The sequence below is a fragment of the Physeter macrocephalus genome, unplaced genomic scaffold (assembly GCF_002837175.3).
Source record: "Physeter macrocephalus isolate SW-GA unplaced genomic scaffold, ASM283717v5 random_540, whole genome shotgun sequence".
NCBI lineage: Eukaryota > Metazoa > Chordata > Mammalia > Artiodactyla > Physeteridae > Physeter > Physeter macrocephalus.
This window is the reverse complement of record NW_021145972.1, coordinates 7,170-20,940: the sequence shown is the minus strand read 5'-3', so window position 1 is coordinate 20,940 and position 13,771 is coordinate 7,170. Positions and strand designations below refer to the sequence as shown.

Genomic DNA, 13,771 nt, shown 5'->3' with positions numbered 1-13,771 from the left:
GGGGCCATAGGTTTGGCGGGAAAGGCGGGGCCAGAAAGTTTGCCCTGGCCCGGGGCGGACCCGTGGCGTTCTCTACCGGGTGGAGACTGAAGCTTTTCCCTAGAAAGTCGCGGGCGGGCGGGGACGTTTTGTCCGCGCTCGGGCGGGTACAGTTTCCCCTGGGAGGTCAAGCCAGACCCAGGAAGTCTCTCCAGTGGGTACTGGGCCTGTTGGCGGAATCTTTGTGGAAGTGCGGGGAGGCAGCGGCACCTTTCTTAGGATGCTGGGGGTGGGGCTAGAACATTCCTGAGCGTAGGGGCAGCAAATAGGAGTGGGGTTCGAACTGTATTGACTGTGGGGTTATAAGACGTTTGTGAAACTCCTGGGAAAGAGGCAGATCTAGACTGTTAACGGGGATGTGGGCGGCACCGGAATGGGCACAGGGAGTTGGGCCTAGAACTTTCTTGTGCCGGTTGGGGGTTAGGCTCTACCTAAAGTTCTCCTGGGATAGAGGCCCGGCTTTAATCTCCCAGGACAGAGGTGTGGAGACTGACCTAGAATTTTCGATTTGAAGGGAGCAGTATGGGATGTTTTCCTAAGTGGTGGGGCGGGACCAGAACTTTCCCAAGGTGGGTGTGATTACATTGTTTTTATGGGAAGTGGGTGGGTCCAAAACGTTCCGGAGAGGACTGAGTCTAAACATTTCCAGGTGAGGGGCGGGCTAGCACTTCAAGAAGAAGGTGTGGGAGTGAGGGCTAACATTACCTTGGCGTGCAGGTGTTTGTGTGTGCCCGTGCAGTGTGTGCGTTAGAGGAGCCCCCGTTATGGGAGAGGAGGAGACAGATTGGGTAGAGTCATTGGCCTTAGTTCTGTTCCCTCTGACCTCAGGAACCCCGAGTGCTGTGTCCAGATTCTGCAGGGAAGGTTTGCTGGGACCCTGGTCCCATCCTGCCAGCGGAATGGTGAGAAGGAAAGTGGGGTCTCTGGGATCTGAGCTTTGGGGCAGGGGCCTTGGGAGGAGGGGACCCATGTTCCTGACTCAGACACCAGATTGAATGGCACTGGGGTGGGTGTAGGTTTTTCTTACTGTCTCTGAACTGTCTGCTCCTCTCAGTCGGCCACACTGGATCTGAAATCGAAGGAGGAGAAGGATGCTGAGCTAGATAAGAGGATCGAGGCTCTTCGGCGGAAGAATGAGGCCCTCATCCGGCGCTACCAGGTGCCCTAGCCCCGCCCTGGGAGACCCCATCCCCTCTCCTCCCCGCAGTGAGTTTCCCTCACCTCTCCCTTCCTTAAAACCTTTTCATGACTTTTCATCACTCTCGGGATAAAAGCCAAAGGCCTTAGCCTGGGATCCCTTCTTTCATTCCATCATTCATTCATTCATTTGTTCACAAGTATTCTCCAGTGTCTTCACTGCACCAGGCCCACTGCTGAGTGGTGCTGGGGAAGCAGCAGTGATGGAGATGGCCCTGGGCCCCGGGCCTCACAGGCCAGTAGGGATCCAGCTGTGGCTTCAGTCAGTGATGACCCAGAGTGGGCAGGGCTGGGATGGAGGAGTTCAGGGTTCTGTGGGAGCCCAGAGGGGTCTCTTCACCCAGCCCGGGGGATACTAAGGGGGCTTCCTGGAGGAGGGGATTTTGAGACCTAAAAGGTGAGTAGACTGTTAGCTAGTCGAAAAGGAAAGCATAACACGTTTCGCACAGAGGGAACAGTTTGTGCAAAACCTTGGAGCTTAAAGTTGGACGGTCAGTTGGGGGATATTGACCTGGAGTGATCAGCTGGGGCCAGGCCATGCAGGGCCCAGAACACCACCAGGCTAAGAGTTTGGACTTTTTCCTAAGGAGACTGCAGAGCCCTGGAGGGCTTTGAGGAGGAGTGGGGCCAGGTCAGAATAACTTTTTAGGAAGACCCCTCTGGCTGCTGTATGGTGGTGGGTGGGAGGAGGGGATACTGGAGACAAGGAGGAAGCTGGGGCAGGGACTTCAGTGGGGGATGTGGAGAAGAGGTGCCCGGCCTGGGATAGGGCTTTTGGGAGGGATTCAGTGACTGATGGGCCGTGGTGGGGTTAGAGAGGAGAGAGGGTCCAGGACGAGGCCCAGGTCCCTGTCACAGGTGACAGAGTAGGTGGTGGGGCTGTCCCTGAGATGGGATGAGGAGTGGGTTTCATTTATTCATTCTTCATGCGTTTGTTCATTTAAAACAAAAACAAAAACATACTAAGCCTCTGTTGTGTGCCAGTCAGTGTTCTAGGCTCGGGGTATACATCAGTGAACAAAACAGACAGATATCCCTGTCCTGGGGCAGATTCTGCCTCGGGGAGGAGGCAGACGATTAGCAAAACAGCAAAATACACATCATGCGGGGTAGTGATGGGGGGAGGGGGAGGGGTGAGAGAATGGCAGGGGAGCTGGTCAGGGAAGGCCTTCCTGAGAAGGGGACTTTTGAGCGGAGACCTGATGGAGGTGAGGGACTGGAGGATCTCTGGGGGAAGAGATCCCTCCCGTGGGAGGGAACAGCGGGTGAAAAAGGCCCTGAGGCAGGTTTGAGCCTGGTAGGTTCCAGGAACAGTGAGGAAGTCAGAGTGAGGGGAGGGAGTGGGAGGTGAGTTCATGGTGGTAACGAGACGAGTCTCTGTAGGGCCCCGTCAGCTGTGGGGAAGCCTTTGGCTCTGACTCAGAGATGGGCACACAGGAGGGTTCTGAGCAGGGGAACAGCCTGGTGGAGTTTGAGGGAAGATGCTGAAGTGACCAGCTCTTGTCTAGAGCTCCAGAGAGAGGTCTGGGCTGGGGCAGACTTGGGAGAAGTTCAGGGGGCTGTGGGAATCCAGCTGGTACAGAGGACCCCTGACACTCCCTATCTCTGTTATTTGCTCCTAGGAGATTGAGGAGGACCGTAAAAAAGCTGAACTCGAGGGAGTAGCGGTGACAGCTCCCCGGAAGGGCCGCTCAGTGGAGAAGGAGAATGTGGCAACGGAAATGGTGAGCTCCACGCCGGGGTGGGGACTCGTGAGTACAGGGAGGGGGCGAGGGTTGAGAACTAAAGGCTTTCCCAGCTGCCCCAAACCTGTGGGAGCCTTGATCCTGGCAGCTGCCCTCTGGTCCTGGGATGTCCCCGTCTCCCTGCCCCAGTGACTGTACTTTCTCCCCCTCCCCCCTTTCCAGGAGAAGAACCTGGGTCCCTCCCGGAGGTCTCCTGGGACCCCTCGGCCCCCAGGGGCCAGCAAGGGAGGCCGGATCCCGCCTCAGCATGGAGGCCGGGCAGGCATGGGCCGGGCAGGCATGGGCCGGGCATCCCGCAGCTGGGAAGACAGTCCCGGGGAGCAGCCTCGAGGAGGAGCTGGGGGCCGCGGCCGGAGGGGTCGGGGCAGGGGTTCCCCTCATCTCTCTGGAGCTGGAGATGCCTCAACTGCCGACCGCAAATCCAAGGTAGGAGCCGAGCAGGGGCTGGAGTCCTCTGGTGAGGCTCCACGTGTGGGAGCCTTGATCCTGGCAGCTGCCCTCTGGTCCTGGGATGTCCCCGTCTCCCTGCCCCAGTGACTGTACTTTCTCCCCCTCCCCCCTTTCCAGGAGAAGAACCTGGGTCCCTCCCGGAGGTCTCCTGGGACCCCTCGGCCCCCAGGGGCCAGCAAGGGAGGCCGGATCCCGCCTCAGCATGGAGGCCGGGCAGGCATGGGCCGGGCAGGCATGGGCCGGGCATCCCGCAGCTGGGAAGACAGTCCCGGGGAGCAGCCTCGAGGAGGAGCTGGGGGCCGCGGCCGGAGGGGTCGGGGCAGGGGTTCCCCTCATCTCTCTGGAGCTGGAGATGCCTCAACTGCCGACCGCAAATCCAAGGTAGGAGCCGAGCAGGGGCTGGAGTCCTCTGGTGAGGCTCCACGTTGTCCTGTTTGTCTCTCTGTTCCTGCTCTCAAACGGATTGTCTCCTTCATCCATCTTTCTCTGCTGCTTTTTCGGCCCCTCTTTTCAGCTCTTTTTCATCTCTTTCCTCTCTCCCTCCCTCCTTCCCTTCTCCAGACCAGTGCTTGTCGGTACTCTCCCTGTCTCTTTCTCTCTGTCTCTCCTGTTTTGCTCTCTTGTCTGCTGTGTGCTTGCCCACCTGCCTTCCCTTGCCCGTCTCTCTTTCATCTTTCTGGTGCCGTCTGGTGGGGTCTGTCCAGCAGCGCATGCGCGCACGCTTTCTTTTGCCTGTGTGCGTACGCACGTGCTCTCTCTGTGTCACGCCCCGGATTTGTTGGTGGGAAACAGTGATGTTCTTACTATAACTGCTCCCAGTGCCCCACCACGCAGGTTAGCAGAGTGGGAGGCTGCCTGGCATGGCGGCTTAGGGGTCAGCCTTCTTCTTAAACGGGAATGAAAATCAGGTTTAAAGGTTATTGTAAGCATCATGTGACATCAGACATTGAAACCCTCAGAGTAAGCGCTCAGTGAGTGTTATTTAAGGATGGTTATTATTTGTAGATGCTAAGCTGTTGTAACAGAAAGACCCCAGAATGCCATGGCTTCAATCAAATGGAAGTTCATTTCTCTCTTGTACGCTGACTCCTGGAAATGCCACGTGCTCATCTAAAATTCTGTTACTTTGGAAGGAGAGGAGAATGGATTGTGGGGGTCACCTGGCCATGTGCCGAGTTATTACTGTGGCATTGTTACCTTGCCAGCCATAGTGTGCTGGGGTTCCCACCCCTCTCCCAGGTTCAGAGTGTTGCTAGAAAGATTCACAGCTAAGATTTATTACAGGGAAAGAATACAAAGCAAAATCAGCAAAGGGAAAGAAGGGCCCATGGGCTGAAGTCTGGAGGATACCAGGTGCCAGCTTCCAAGAGTCCTCACCCAGTGGAGCCACACGGGCTGCACTTAATTCCTCCGGCATTGACGATACATGTCAGAGGTCATCGACTAGGGACTCATTAGGGACCTAGTGCCCAGGCTTTTTATCTGGGGCTGGTCATGTAGGTGCCCTCTGCCTAGTACACGCCCAAATTCCAGACCCCAGACGGAAAGCAGGCGGTCAGCACACGCTGTATTTGCACAGTCAGTCGAGGTACGTTGAGCCCCCCTTATCGGTTGACCGGGGACACACTGAGAGCCAATGCCCAGCTGCCAGCCAGGGGCTGCCATGCACGCAGGCCTAAGAAGAGAGCCTCAGAAGGTGACAGACGCTCGGGTTGAGTGGTTCTTTCTGACGCCCTGTGTCTCTCCTTGTCACCCTCCCCCTCCCAACAAGGAGTGGGAGGAGCGGCGCAAGCAGAACATTGAGAAGATGAACGAAGAGATGGAGAAGATTGCAGAGTACGAGCGCAACCAGCGGGTCAGTGCCTCGGGCGCCCCCTGGCGGTGGGGCGGAGCCGCCCGGGCCCCAGGAGCCCACCAACATCCCTCGCCGCCTTGTACCCGCAGGAAGGCGTGCTGGAGCCCAACCCAGTGCGGAACTTCCTGGACGATCCCCGGCGACGCAGCGGGCTCCTGGAGGAGCCTGAGCGGGACCGTCGGGAAGGCAGCCGCCGGCACGGGCGCAACTGGGGGGGCCCCGACTTCGAGCGTGTGCGTTGCGGCCTGGAGCAGGAGCGGCAGGTGAGTGCTGGCAGCCGGGGCGCCCGGGGCCACAACATTCCGGCCGGCAGCCAGTCTCTGGGTTCGGGGCTGGGGTGTGTGCGGAGGCCCGGGTGCGGCCGCAGGGGACACAGAGCAGGGAGAGGCGGCAGCCCTGCACTCAGGCTTCGCCCTGCCACGTGATTGTCGGTTCTTGAGCCAGCACCGCACTGCTTTCCTTCCGAAGCTTTCTGCTGTGTTTTGGCGATGTTCTCTCATTACTAACGTTAGTGATACTTACTGGGCCCCTGCCGGGGCCAGGCACTGTTTCGGGTGCTGGGGCTAAATCAGTGACCATGTAATAAGATGTCAGGTAATGGCAAGTGTTGAGAAGAAAACTCCAGCCCAGCCGGGTCGGGGGACAGAGGAGAGAGGGATGCTACTAAGAGACAGAGACCTGGGATGGCCTCTCTGAGGAGGTGCCACATGGGCAGATGTGGCTTTGATCTTCTCCACATGTGACCTTGAGCCGGTGGCTCTACCCCCTCCCCCCAGCTTAGAGGGCCTGGGGGAGGGGGTGTGGCAGGGGAGGGTTGTAGCTGGGCCCTGACTGCCTGTCTGCTGGGGGCAGGGCCGCCGGGCTGGCCTGGGTGGCGCTGGGGACATGACGCTCTCCATGACGGGCCGAGAGCGGTCCGAGTACTTGCGCTGGAAGCAGGAGCGGGAGAAGATCGACCAGGAGCGGCTGCAGCGGCACCGCAAGCCCACCGGCCAGTGGCGGAGGGAGTGGGATGCTGAGAAGACTGATGGCATGTGAGTCTCCGCTCTGCCTGCCCCTGTTTGGCTTCTCGACCTTGGCCCTGACTTCTGACTCCTTTGCCTGTCTCTGGTTTCTCACCCTGTGTATCAGTTAGCAGTTGCTAGGTAATGCTGCGTAACCACCACCGAATCTCAGGGACGCATGAAAGCATTTCTTTCTCAACGTGTTCACAGGTCTCCTGGGTTGGGCTGATCCAGGCTGGACTTGAAGCTGTGGGTCTTCCTGGGTGTGCCTTCCCTTCGGGCTCCCCGGGGACGTGCTGGCCATGGCACTGGCAGATGTGCAGGAGGGAGAGTGGACACACGTCCCTATTCTGTTAGTCAGCAGACCCTGCATTGCTGTGGCAGGAACTTAAACTCTGCCCACTCTAGTGGGTGGTACTGCAGTGGCTACATGGCCAAGGGCACAGATGTGAATTCTCACGCAGGGAGGGCATGAAGAGTTACTTATAGTGATTACACCTCTGCATCCTCCCTTCATCCCTCTAACCTGTTCCCCACCAACCCAAACTCCTTATCCCTGTGGCATCATTATCCTCAGGTCTGACTCTCCCCTTTCGGGTCCCAGGAAACATCCTGTTAGTCAAACTTAAAGCAAAGGCATCATCCACAGGAGCACCGACTTCCATAGCGAAGACAGAGGTTCTGGAAGAGCCGCCCAACGGCAGTCTTAAGGTTGACAGCTGTAGTTTTTACATCATCCTCTATCCTCTGCTGTGGCGCTGGCTGAAGAAAGATGATCTTGTCTGTGTGCCTGGCGGTCGGAGCGTTTATTTTTGGATTGTGAGCTAAGCCTGTGCCAGCGTGAGAAATGTTTTGCACAGATATTGTAGCTGATCTTTCTAAGGTGTTGATAGGTGCGGCTTTTGTGGAGATGTTCTCAGGGTTAAGACTGAGAAAGTAATTGTTTTTCTCTTATGTCCTCAAAGCAGCCGGCAGCAAGTCTCAGTACTGCGCGTGTGCAATGATGTCATGAGCAAACGTTTATTGAGTCCCTCCTATGTGTCATGGAAGGTTCTAGGTGATGGGGATATAGCCGTGAGGGAAATGCTTCTGTCTTCATGGAACTTAGAGTCCAGTGGGAAAGATAGGCAATGAATAGAGCTCATGTCAGATGCTGAAGAATAATGAAGCAGAGTACGGAGAGGGTTGGAGGCTACTGTTCTGGTCTTAGATAATATATGTAATAATATGTGGTTAGGAAGTTTAGGAAAGCCTCCAGACTGAGGGCTGAAGGAGGTTAGGGAGTGGGTCGCTGAGAGCAAAGGCCCTGAGGCAGGAGCTCCATGTGGTAGGAGAACTTGCTTAGCTGGGGAGGTGAGAAAGAGTGATAGGAAATGAGGCCGGACAGGAAGCTGGGGATCATGTACTTTCCAAATTTTTGTTCACGGGTGGGCAGGCTGTCAAATACTGAATTTTTTTCTTCTGTATTTGTCACTATGATGTCAAATTTGCGCCTTGTCCTTCACCTGATCCTGTCCTCCGTTTAGTCAGTGACACTCCTCATCTCTACCCGCTTCTGGTTGACCACCTTGCCTTCTATGATCTTGATTTCTGACCCTGGCCCCCATCTCTCCCCCTAATCTCTTCCCACCCTCCTGTTCTTCCTGTGCCCCCAGCTGCCTGCTCACCCCCTTTCTCTTTCCCCAGGTTCAAGGATGGCCCAGCCGTGGCCCTGGAACCATCCCACCGCTACGGTGAGTGGGAGTCCTCGGCTGGGGTGAGGCAGCTGGCTGGGCCGGGGGAGGTGTGGGCGTGGTTTGTGCTGTGCCCTCCACCCCCAACTCCCCCTGGGTTTTGTTGCAGATGACCAGGCCTGGGCCCGGCCTCCCAAGCCCCCCACTTTCAGGGAGTTCCTGTCCCAGCACAAAACTGAGGTCAGCCGCAGAAAGAGGAAGAGCGGCCGACCCCAGGCCAAGGCAGCCCCCCGTGCCTACAGGTGGGGGCACCCGTTCCCCTGGCACGTGCACAACCCCAGCGGGGCTGTGTGGCTCTACCCCTGGCCGTTCTCTGGCTTGTGTGTGGGAGGGTGTGTCTATCTGTCCTGTCTTGGCCCTGCCTGCCTCGGGCACTTGTCTCCCTGTGGGTCAGGAACTTGGTTTTGGCGGTGTTGGGGCCTGGCTCTCCACTTTGCCCTCGTCTGTCCCCTCCTCCCCTCCCATCCGGGTCCTCTTCTGCCACTTGGCCCTCCTCCATCTGTCCGTCCCTGATGGACACGCCCACCGTTTCCTCCTCCTGGGTGCTCCAGCGTGCCAGCTCCCGGTCTGGAAATCCCGCAGCCTGCTCCCCCCACCCCGCTGAATGTTGCAGCTCTGTCTCTGGGGGGAGCTGGGGGGTGGGGAGCCCCTCCTCCTTCCACCTGGGCTCCACCCCGTTCCTCTGTTCCCTCCAGTGACCACGATGACCGCTGGGAGACGCAGGAGGCGGTGTCCGCAGCCCCTGAGCCCGCACAGCCCGCCACCCCTGAGGAGGCACCCTCGCAGGTGGGGCGGCGCGTCGTCTCTGGGCAGGTGGTGTGAGGGTGCCCGGGGCCCACAGCCCCTCCCCGACCTGCCTTGTGTTCCTCACAGCCGCCCGAGAGCCCGGCCCCTGCCCATCGGCCTCCCGAGGACGAGGACGAGGGTGAGGAGGGCGAGGGCGAGGACGGGGAGGGCGAGGAGTGGGAAGACATGAGCGAGGATGCGGAGGAGGAGGAGATCGAGGAGGAAGAAGAGGCTGACGAGGAGGGAGAAGAACCAGCCCACGACCACCGACCCCACGAGGCTGAGCCCAGCGGGAGCCCCAGTGGGAGCCCCAGCGGGAGCCCCACCGGGGAACGTGGTGACGAAGAGCCCGCTAGGCCGGAGAAGCACCTGCCGCTCCCCCAGGCCCCTGCCACGCCTTCCAGCCCCTTCTCGCCCACCGGGGGCCACCAGCCTGTGTCCGACTGGGGTGAAGAGATGGAGCTGAATTCTCCCCGGACCGCCCATCCGGCTGACGCCCTCTCTCCGGGTGAGGCCTGGCCTTTCGGAAATGCATGAAGCTGGCTGCTTGTGTGTGTGCTTGAGGGGTGCATGGGGGACCCTCAGGCTGAGCCCCAGGACCCCGTGTGTCCCACCGCCCTGGTGGCTCGGGAGGGTGGGCCATGCCTGTCTCTGGAATGCCCACCCCCAGACCCTGCCCTACTGTGAGCCATTCAGAGTGTCCTCCCCAATAAAGAGTTCACTTTCTCCAATGACCCTCCCCACGTGTGTCCTTGAACCCCCCTCTCACTCCCCCAGGGCCTTCTGTCTTGGGTGGGGGGATACTTGGAGGGGAAGGGGCTTGACTGGGCCTCCTCCTCCTCCAGGAGGTGACCAGCCAGCCCCTGCCTCCTTGAAGAGTGGGTCCAGCCTCCCAAGAACCCAGAAAGCTGAAGAGGAGGGGTCTGAGGCAGCTCCAGGTGGGGGAGCAGCTGTTCGGTGGCCTACTTCCTTCTGCTTCCTCTTGGGCTGAGGGGAAGAGGGTTTGGGGGGAGTAGAACCGGGTGGAGTGGGTCTCCACCATGGGTGTGGGGAGCAGCTGGATGGGGGTGGGGGAACCCAGAAAGCTGAAGAGGAGGGGTCTGAGGCAGCTCCAGGTGGGGGAGCAGCTGTTCGGTGGCCTACTTCCTTCTGCTTCCTCTTGGGCTGAGGGGAAGAGGGTTTGGGGGGAGTAGAACCGGGTGGAGTGGGTCTCCACCATGGGTGTGGGGAGCAGCTGGACGGGGGTGGGGGTGGGGTTACGCTGCTGGGAAAGGGTGGGCGTGAAGGGGGTGGGGCTAAAGGAAGGACTTCCCCCGTGGCTGAGCCGCTTGGAATTGAGTGTGTATGGGGTTTGCCGGGTGAGGAGGTGGAGCCAGGATGGGATTAGGATTTAGAGGCCCATCCCAGGGGTTCTGGAAAGTAATCTAAAAATAAGGGGGTGGGCTAGGTTCAGGGGGAGGAGCTAAGGGCAGGATTAGAAACTTAAGTAGGTCAAAAATAAGAATGGGGAGGGGCAGAGTAATGGATTTAGCTGTGGGCGGGATTAGAGTTTTGAGGTGTAAGTTAGGGTGAATTAGAATAGAAATACGTAAAATAGTGGGGTAAAAAAATTGGGGTAAAATAGAATATTGGGGCCAGCGGACCTGGAGGAAGAGGCCAACCCTGTCTCCACCTCCAGCAGGTGGAAGCCGGGTTGTGAACCACGGACCTCCCCCAGGAGTGGGATTAGGATTTCGGGGCAGAGCCAAGGAAGGTCTGGTTAGGACTCAGAAGGTGGGCAAGGGAAGTGAAGGGTAGGTCCTGTAGGGCAGGCGTGATAGAGGTTGGCCTAGGCCCGTGGGATGAGGTGGGGTGGGGCCGCGATCGGAGAGGACGGAGTTTATGGTGGTGGCTGAGGCCGGGGTGCCCAAGCGCTTTGCCTTTGGGTCACGTGACTGCGATCTCGTTACATCAGATTATGTATTCGATTGTAAACAGGGTACTGCTGGGGTGGGTGTTGCTGCGTGGGTCCACTCCGAGGATTAAAGGAGTCTGAGAGTCGTCAACCGCTTAACGCGGGGTGGGCGGCAGCCAGGCTCAGTGGGGCAGAGGGGCGGGGCTAGAGCGTCCCGGGTCCGGCGGTAGGGGGGCAGGGGTTACTGTTGCCCACCAGTGACCACCCCTTCTCTTTCCAGAGGCGGACCCTGAGGGCCAGGAGACAGCGGAGATCACCGACTTCCAGAGGGTGCGTTTCTGCAAAGTGGTGGCGGCCGCTTCGCTACCGGGGGCCGCCCGCTGACCGTGCCCGCCGACAGTGGCCTCCGCGCTCTGCACTAACTTCCTGCCGCCTCGCTCCTCTGTCCTCTGCTTCCGCCACACTCCAGCCAGGAGAGGGTTAAATGTAAGGGGGGAGGAGCCAGGGATAGTGAACCGGGTTGGGCCAGGGCAGTAGTCCAGTCTCACAAATGGGGGGCGCTGTGGCACCGGGGTGGCTGAGACGTCCCCGAGTTACCGCCTTGTGGAGGCCATGGGGGTCTAGGTGCCAGTTCCCGGGCCGTTTTCCGCCTCCAGGAGCTTACATCTGGGGCATGGCGAATAGCCGGTGACTCCTGAAGGACTTGATTTCCTCGGCCGCCAGCCCGGTCTCTATTAAACGCAGTGCTTCCGCTAACCTTTGAGCTGTGTTGCTGGCGGGGGCAGGCTGGGTTGCTGTGCTTGGCGGGCTTTTCCTTGGCGGAAGAGGCGGGAGGAAGGGGGTCTTTCTTCCTCCACTCCCCCTGATACGTCTTCCCTCCCCCCCTCCCACAGGCCTCCCCGAATTCCTGAAGACGCTGCTGGGAGGGGACTGAAGCTTCCCCGCCTCGATGGGGAGGGGGAGGCAGGAGGGGCTTAGTCTGGATCTCCCGGCTGTGCTCTCCTCCCCGGAGCCCACTCTGGACCCCATGGTTTTAGAGAGGGAGAAATTGAGGGTGGTGGGGGAGGAGATGGGGAGGGGGCGTGACTAGTGTGTGGGGCGGATCTGGAGCTTCGGGGTGTGAGCTTAGACCTCAGGACACAAAGTTTGGAGAAGGAGGCATGTCCCGTGAGGGGGCGTGGTTAGGGTGTCTGGGTGGGGCCAGAATTCTGGTGTACGGAGTTAAACCATGGGACGGAGGATGTTAGAATGTGGGACGGAACCACGAGAGCAGGTTTAGATGGGAATCCCTTATGGCGGTGTGGGGCGCAGCCAGCGGCGGAGGGCGTGGTTTAGAATGGGGTGCTCAAACTAGGGGAGAAAAGAGGTGGAGCCTGGACCGAAGATGGGTGAGGGTAGGGAGAGAAGAGGGTGGGATCGAATGTTGGAGTTTAGCTTGGAGAAACGCAAGTTACAACTGGGGCGGGACTGCGGCTAAGGAAGGGCGGGACCTCAAAGGCCTGAGCTTGGCAAGGGAGTGGCGGAGCTAGATGCCTGGAAGGAGTCTGAGTTCCGAAAGGGGACGGGGTTAGGGCGCAGGGAGGAGGACAGAAAAGGGAGAGCGGAGCTAATCGCCGGGACGGGTATAACATCTGCCTGGTAAGCCTGGCGGGTGTCGGCTGGGCCGAGACCTACGTTTGAGAAAAATCGAGGTATTGCGTGCTTGGGGCGGGCCCAGAGCCCGTGGGGGCGGGGTCAGGACGCTGTGGTTAAGCCTTAGGTCGATGATGGTTGGCCAAAGGCTGAGGAGGGGGCGGGCTTACAACGCGGAGGAGGCCCGCCCGCGCGGGGGCGTGACCACGCCGGCGGGGGCGGGGTTGGACGAGGGAGGGTTAGAGCGCGAAGGCGGTCCTCCGGAGGGGGCGGGCCAAAGGGGCGGGTCCTGTGCGGGCTGTGGCGCTGGGCCGAGTGGGCTGCGGGGATGCGGGGCACGAGCTGCGTGGGTGGCGGCGGCGAGATCCCGGTTGGCGCGGGGCTGAGCGAAGGTCCGCGGGGCCGCTGGCTGCGCCTGGCTCCGGTCTGTGCCTACTTTCTCTGCGTCTCGTTGGCTGCCGTGCTGCTCGCTGTCTATTACGGTCTCATCTGGGTTCCCACGCGGCCCCCTGCGGCCCCAGCCGGCCCGCCGCCCAGCGCGCAGTCCTCTCCCTGCGGCGCCCGCGTGGGTGCTCTACCTGCCTCGGTGCCCGCCGCTGCCTCGGTCTCTTGTCTCCTGGGAGCCCCTGGCGGGCCGCGACCCCACCTCGAGCTGCCGCACAGCCGCCGCCGCCGCCGCCGCCACAGCGACCCCAGCCGCCGCCCGACGCCGGGGGAGACGCCGGAGGCCGCGGGGGGCGAGGACCTGGGTAACCCTCCTTTTCACCCAAGATGGACCGCCGGCCCTCGAGAGCCCGGCGCCCCCGCCGCGGATGCGCCGTTCCCGGATTGGGGTCTGGCTCCGTCTTCATGACGTCGTCTAGCGTCTCCGGAGCCGTCATCCTGAAGAATGGGGGGCGAAGAGGGGCTAGCTCTGGGTCTCGCCCCTCTCAGTTTCTCCGCCGTCAGGCCGGTCCTTCACCATCTGGCCGACCGCATACTGATCTCTGCCTCCTGACCCTCCCTCTTTAGGATTCTGAGTACAGAGTCTTCAGCCTGCCCCTCTTCTCCCTGAATCTCCGTATCCATCTTCCACCTGCAATAAACTCAGCCCCAGCTGCCTCGTGCTGTGTTTGTCGTGTTGTCTACAGAGGTGCCGCCCCTCTCAAGTTTGTGAGGGCAAGTCCTTCCTGGCATCTGGTCTCCGTTTCTCTCCCTGTGTGGGCTGTGTGGACGGGTTCTCCCCTTCCCTAGGGGGGCCCTTCTTCCGTTGGTATCATGTATTTTCTGGGTTGGGGTGAGGAGAAGAGGCTTACCAGCAACAGGGCAGTTGAAGGTCAGGCAGTGTGAAGGACTTCGCAGTTTTTTGCATGCTTGGGGCAGAGGTCAAGTTCCTCTGGAGGGGAGCAAAGGGTCCGGCCTGTTACAGCACAGGAGATGCGAGGTGGGATGATCTC

General features: G+C 59.9%; 1 protein-coding gene across 2 annotated transcripts; it reads left to right on the top strand.

Moving 5' to 3' along the window:
* The first annotated feature begins 788 nt into the window (after positions 1-788).
* On the top strand, positions 789-13,463 carry CCDC9 (coiled-coil domain containing 9). Of its 2 annotated transcripts, XM_024132447.3 has the most exons (14): positions 789-941; positions 1,094-1,198; positions 2,859-2,960; positions 3,144-3,407; positions 5,203-5,286; positions 5,376-5,549; positions 6,139-6,320; positions 7,977-8,023; positions 8,133-8,265; positions 8,719-8,809; positions 8,897-9,317; positions 9,655-9,747; positions 10,984-11,033; positions 11,597-12,586. In XM_024132447.3, the coding sequence occupies exons 1-14, from the start codon at positions 804-806 to the stop codon at positions 11,612-11,614; spliced, it is 1,902 nt and encodes a 633-aa protein (XP_023988215.1). In that variant the 5' UTR covers positions 789-803; the 3' UTR covers positions 11,615-12,586. The 2 variants fall into 2 exon arrangements, with proteins under 2 accessions (XP_023988215.1, XP_054939220.1); XM_055083245.1 differs by lacking the exons at positions 789-941; positions 1,094-1,198; positions 2,859-2,960; ... (7 more) ...; positions 8,897-9,317; positions 9,655-9,747 and adding an exon at positions 9,883-9,924 and having other exon boundaries at positions 11,597-13,463.
* Positions 13,464-13,771: the final 308 nt, after the last annotated feature.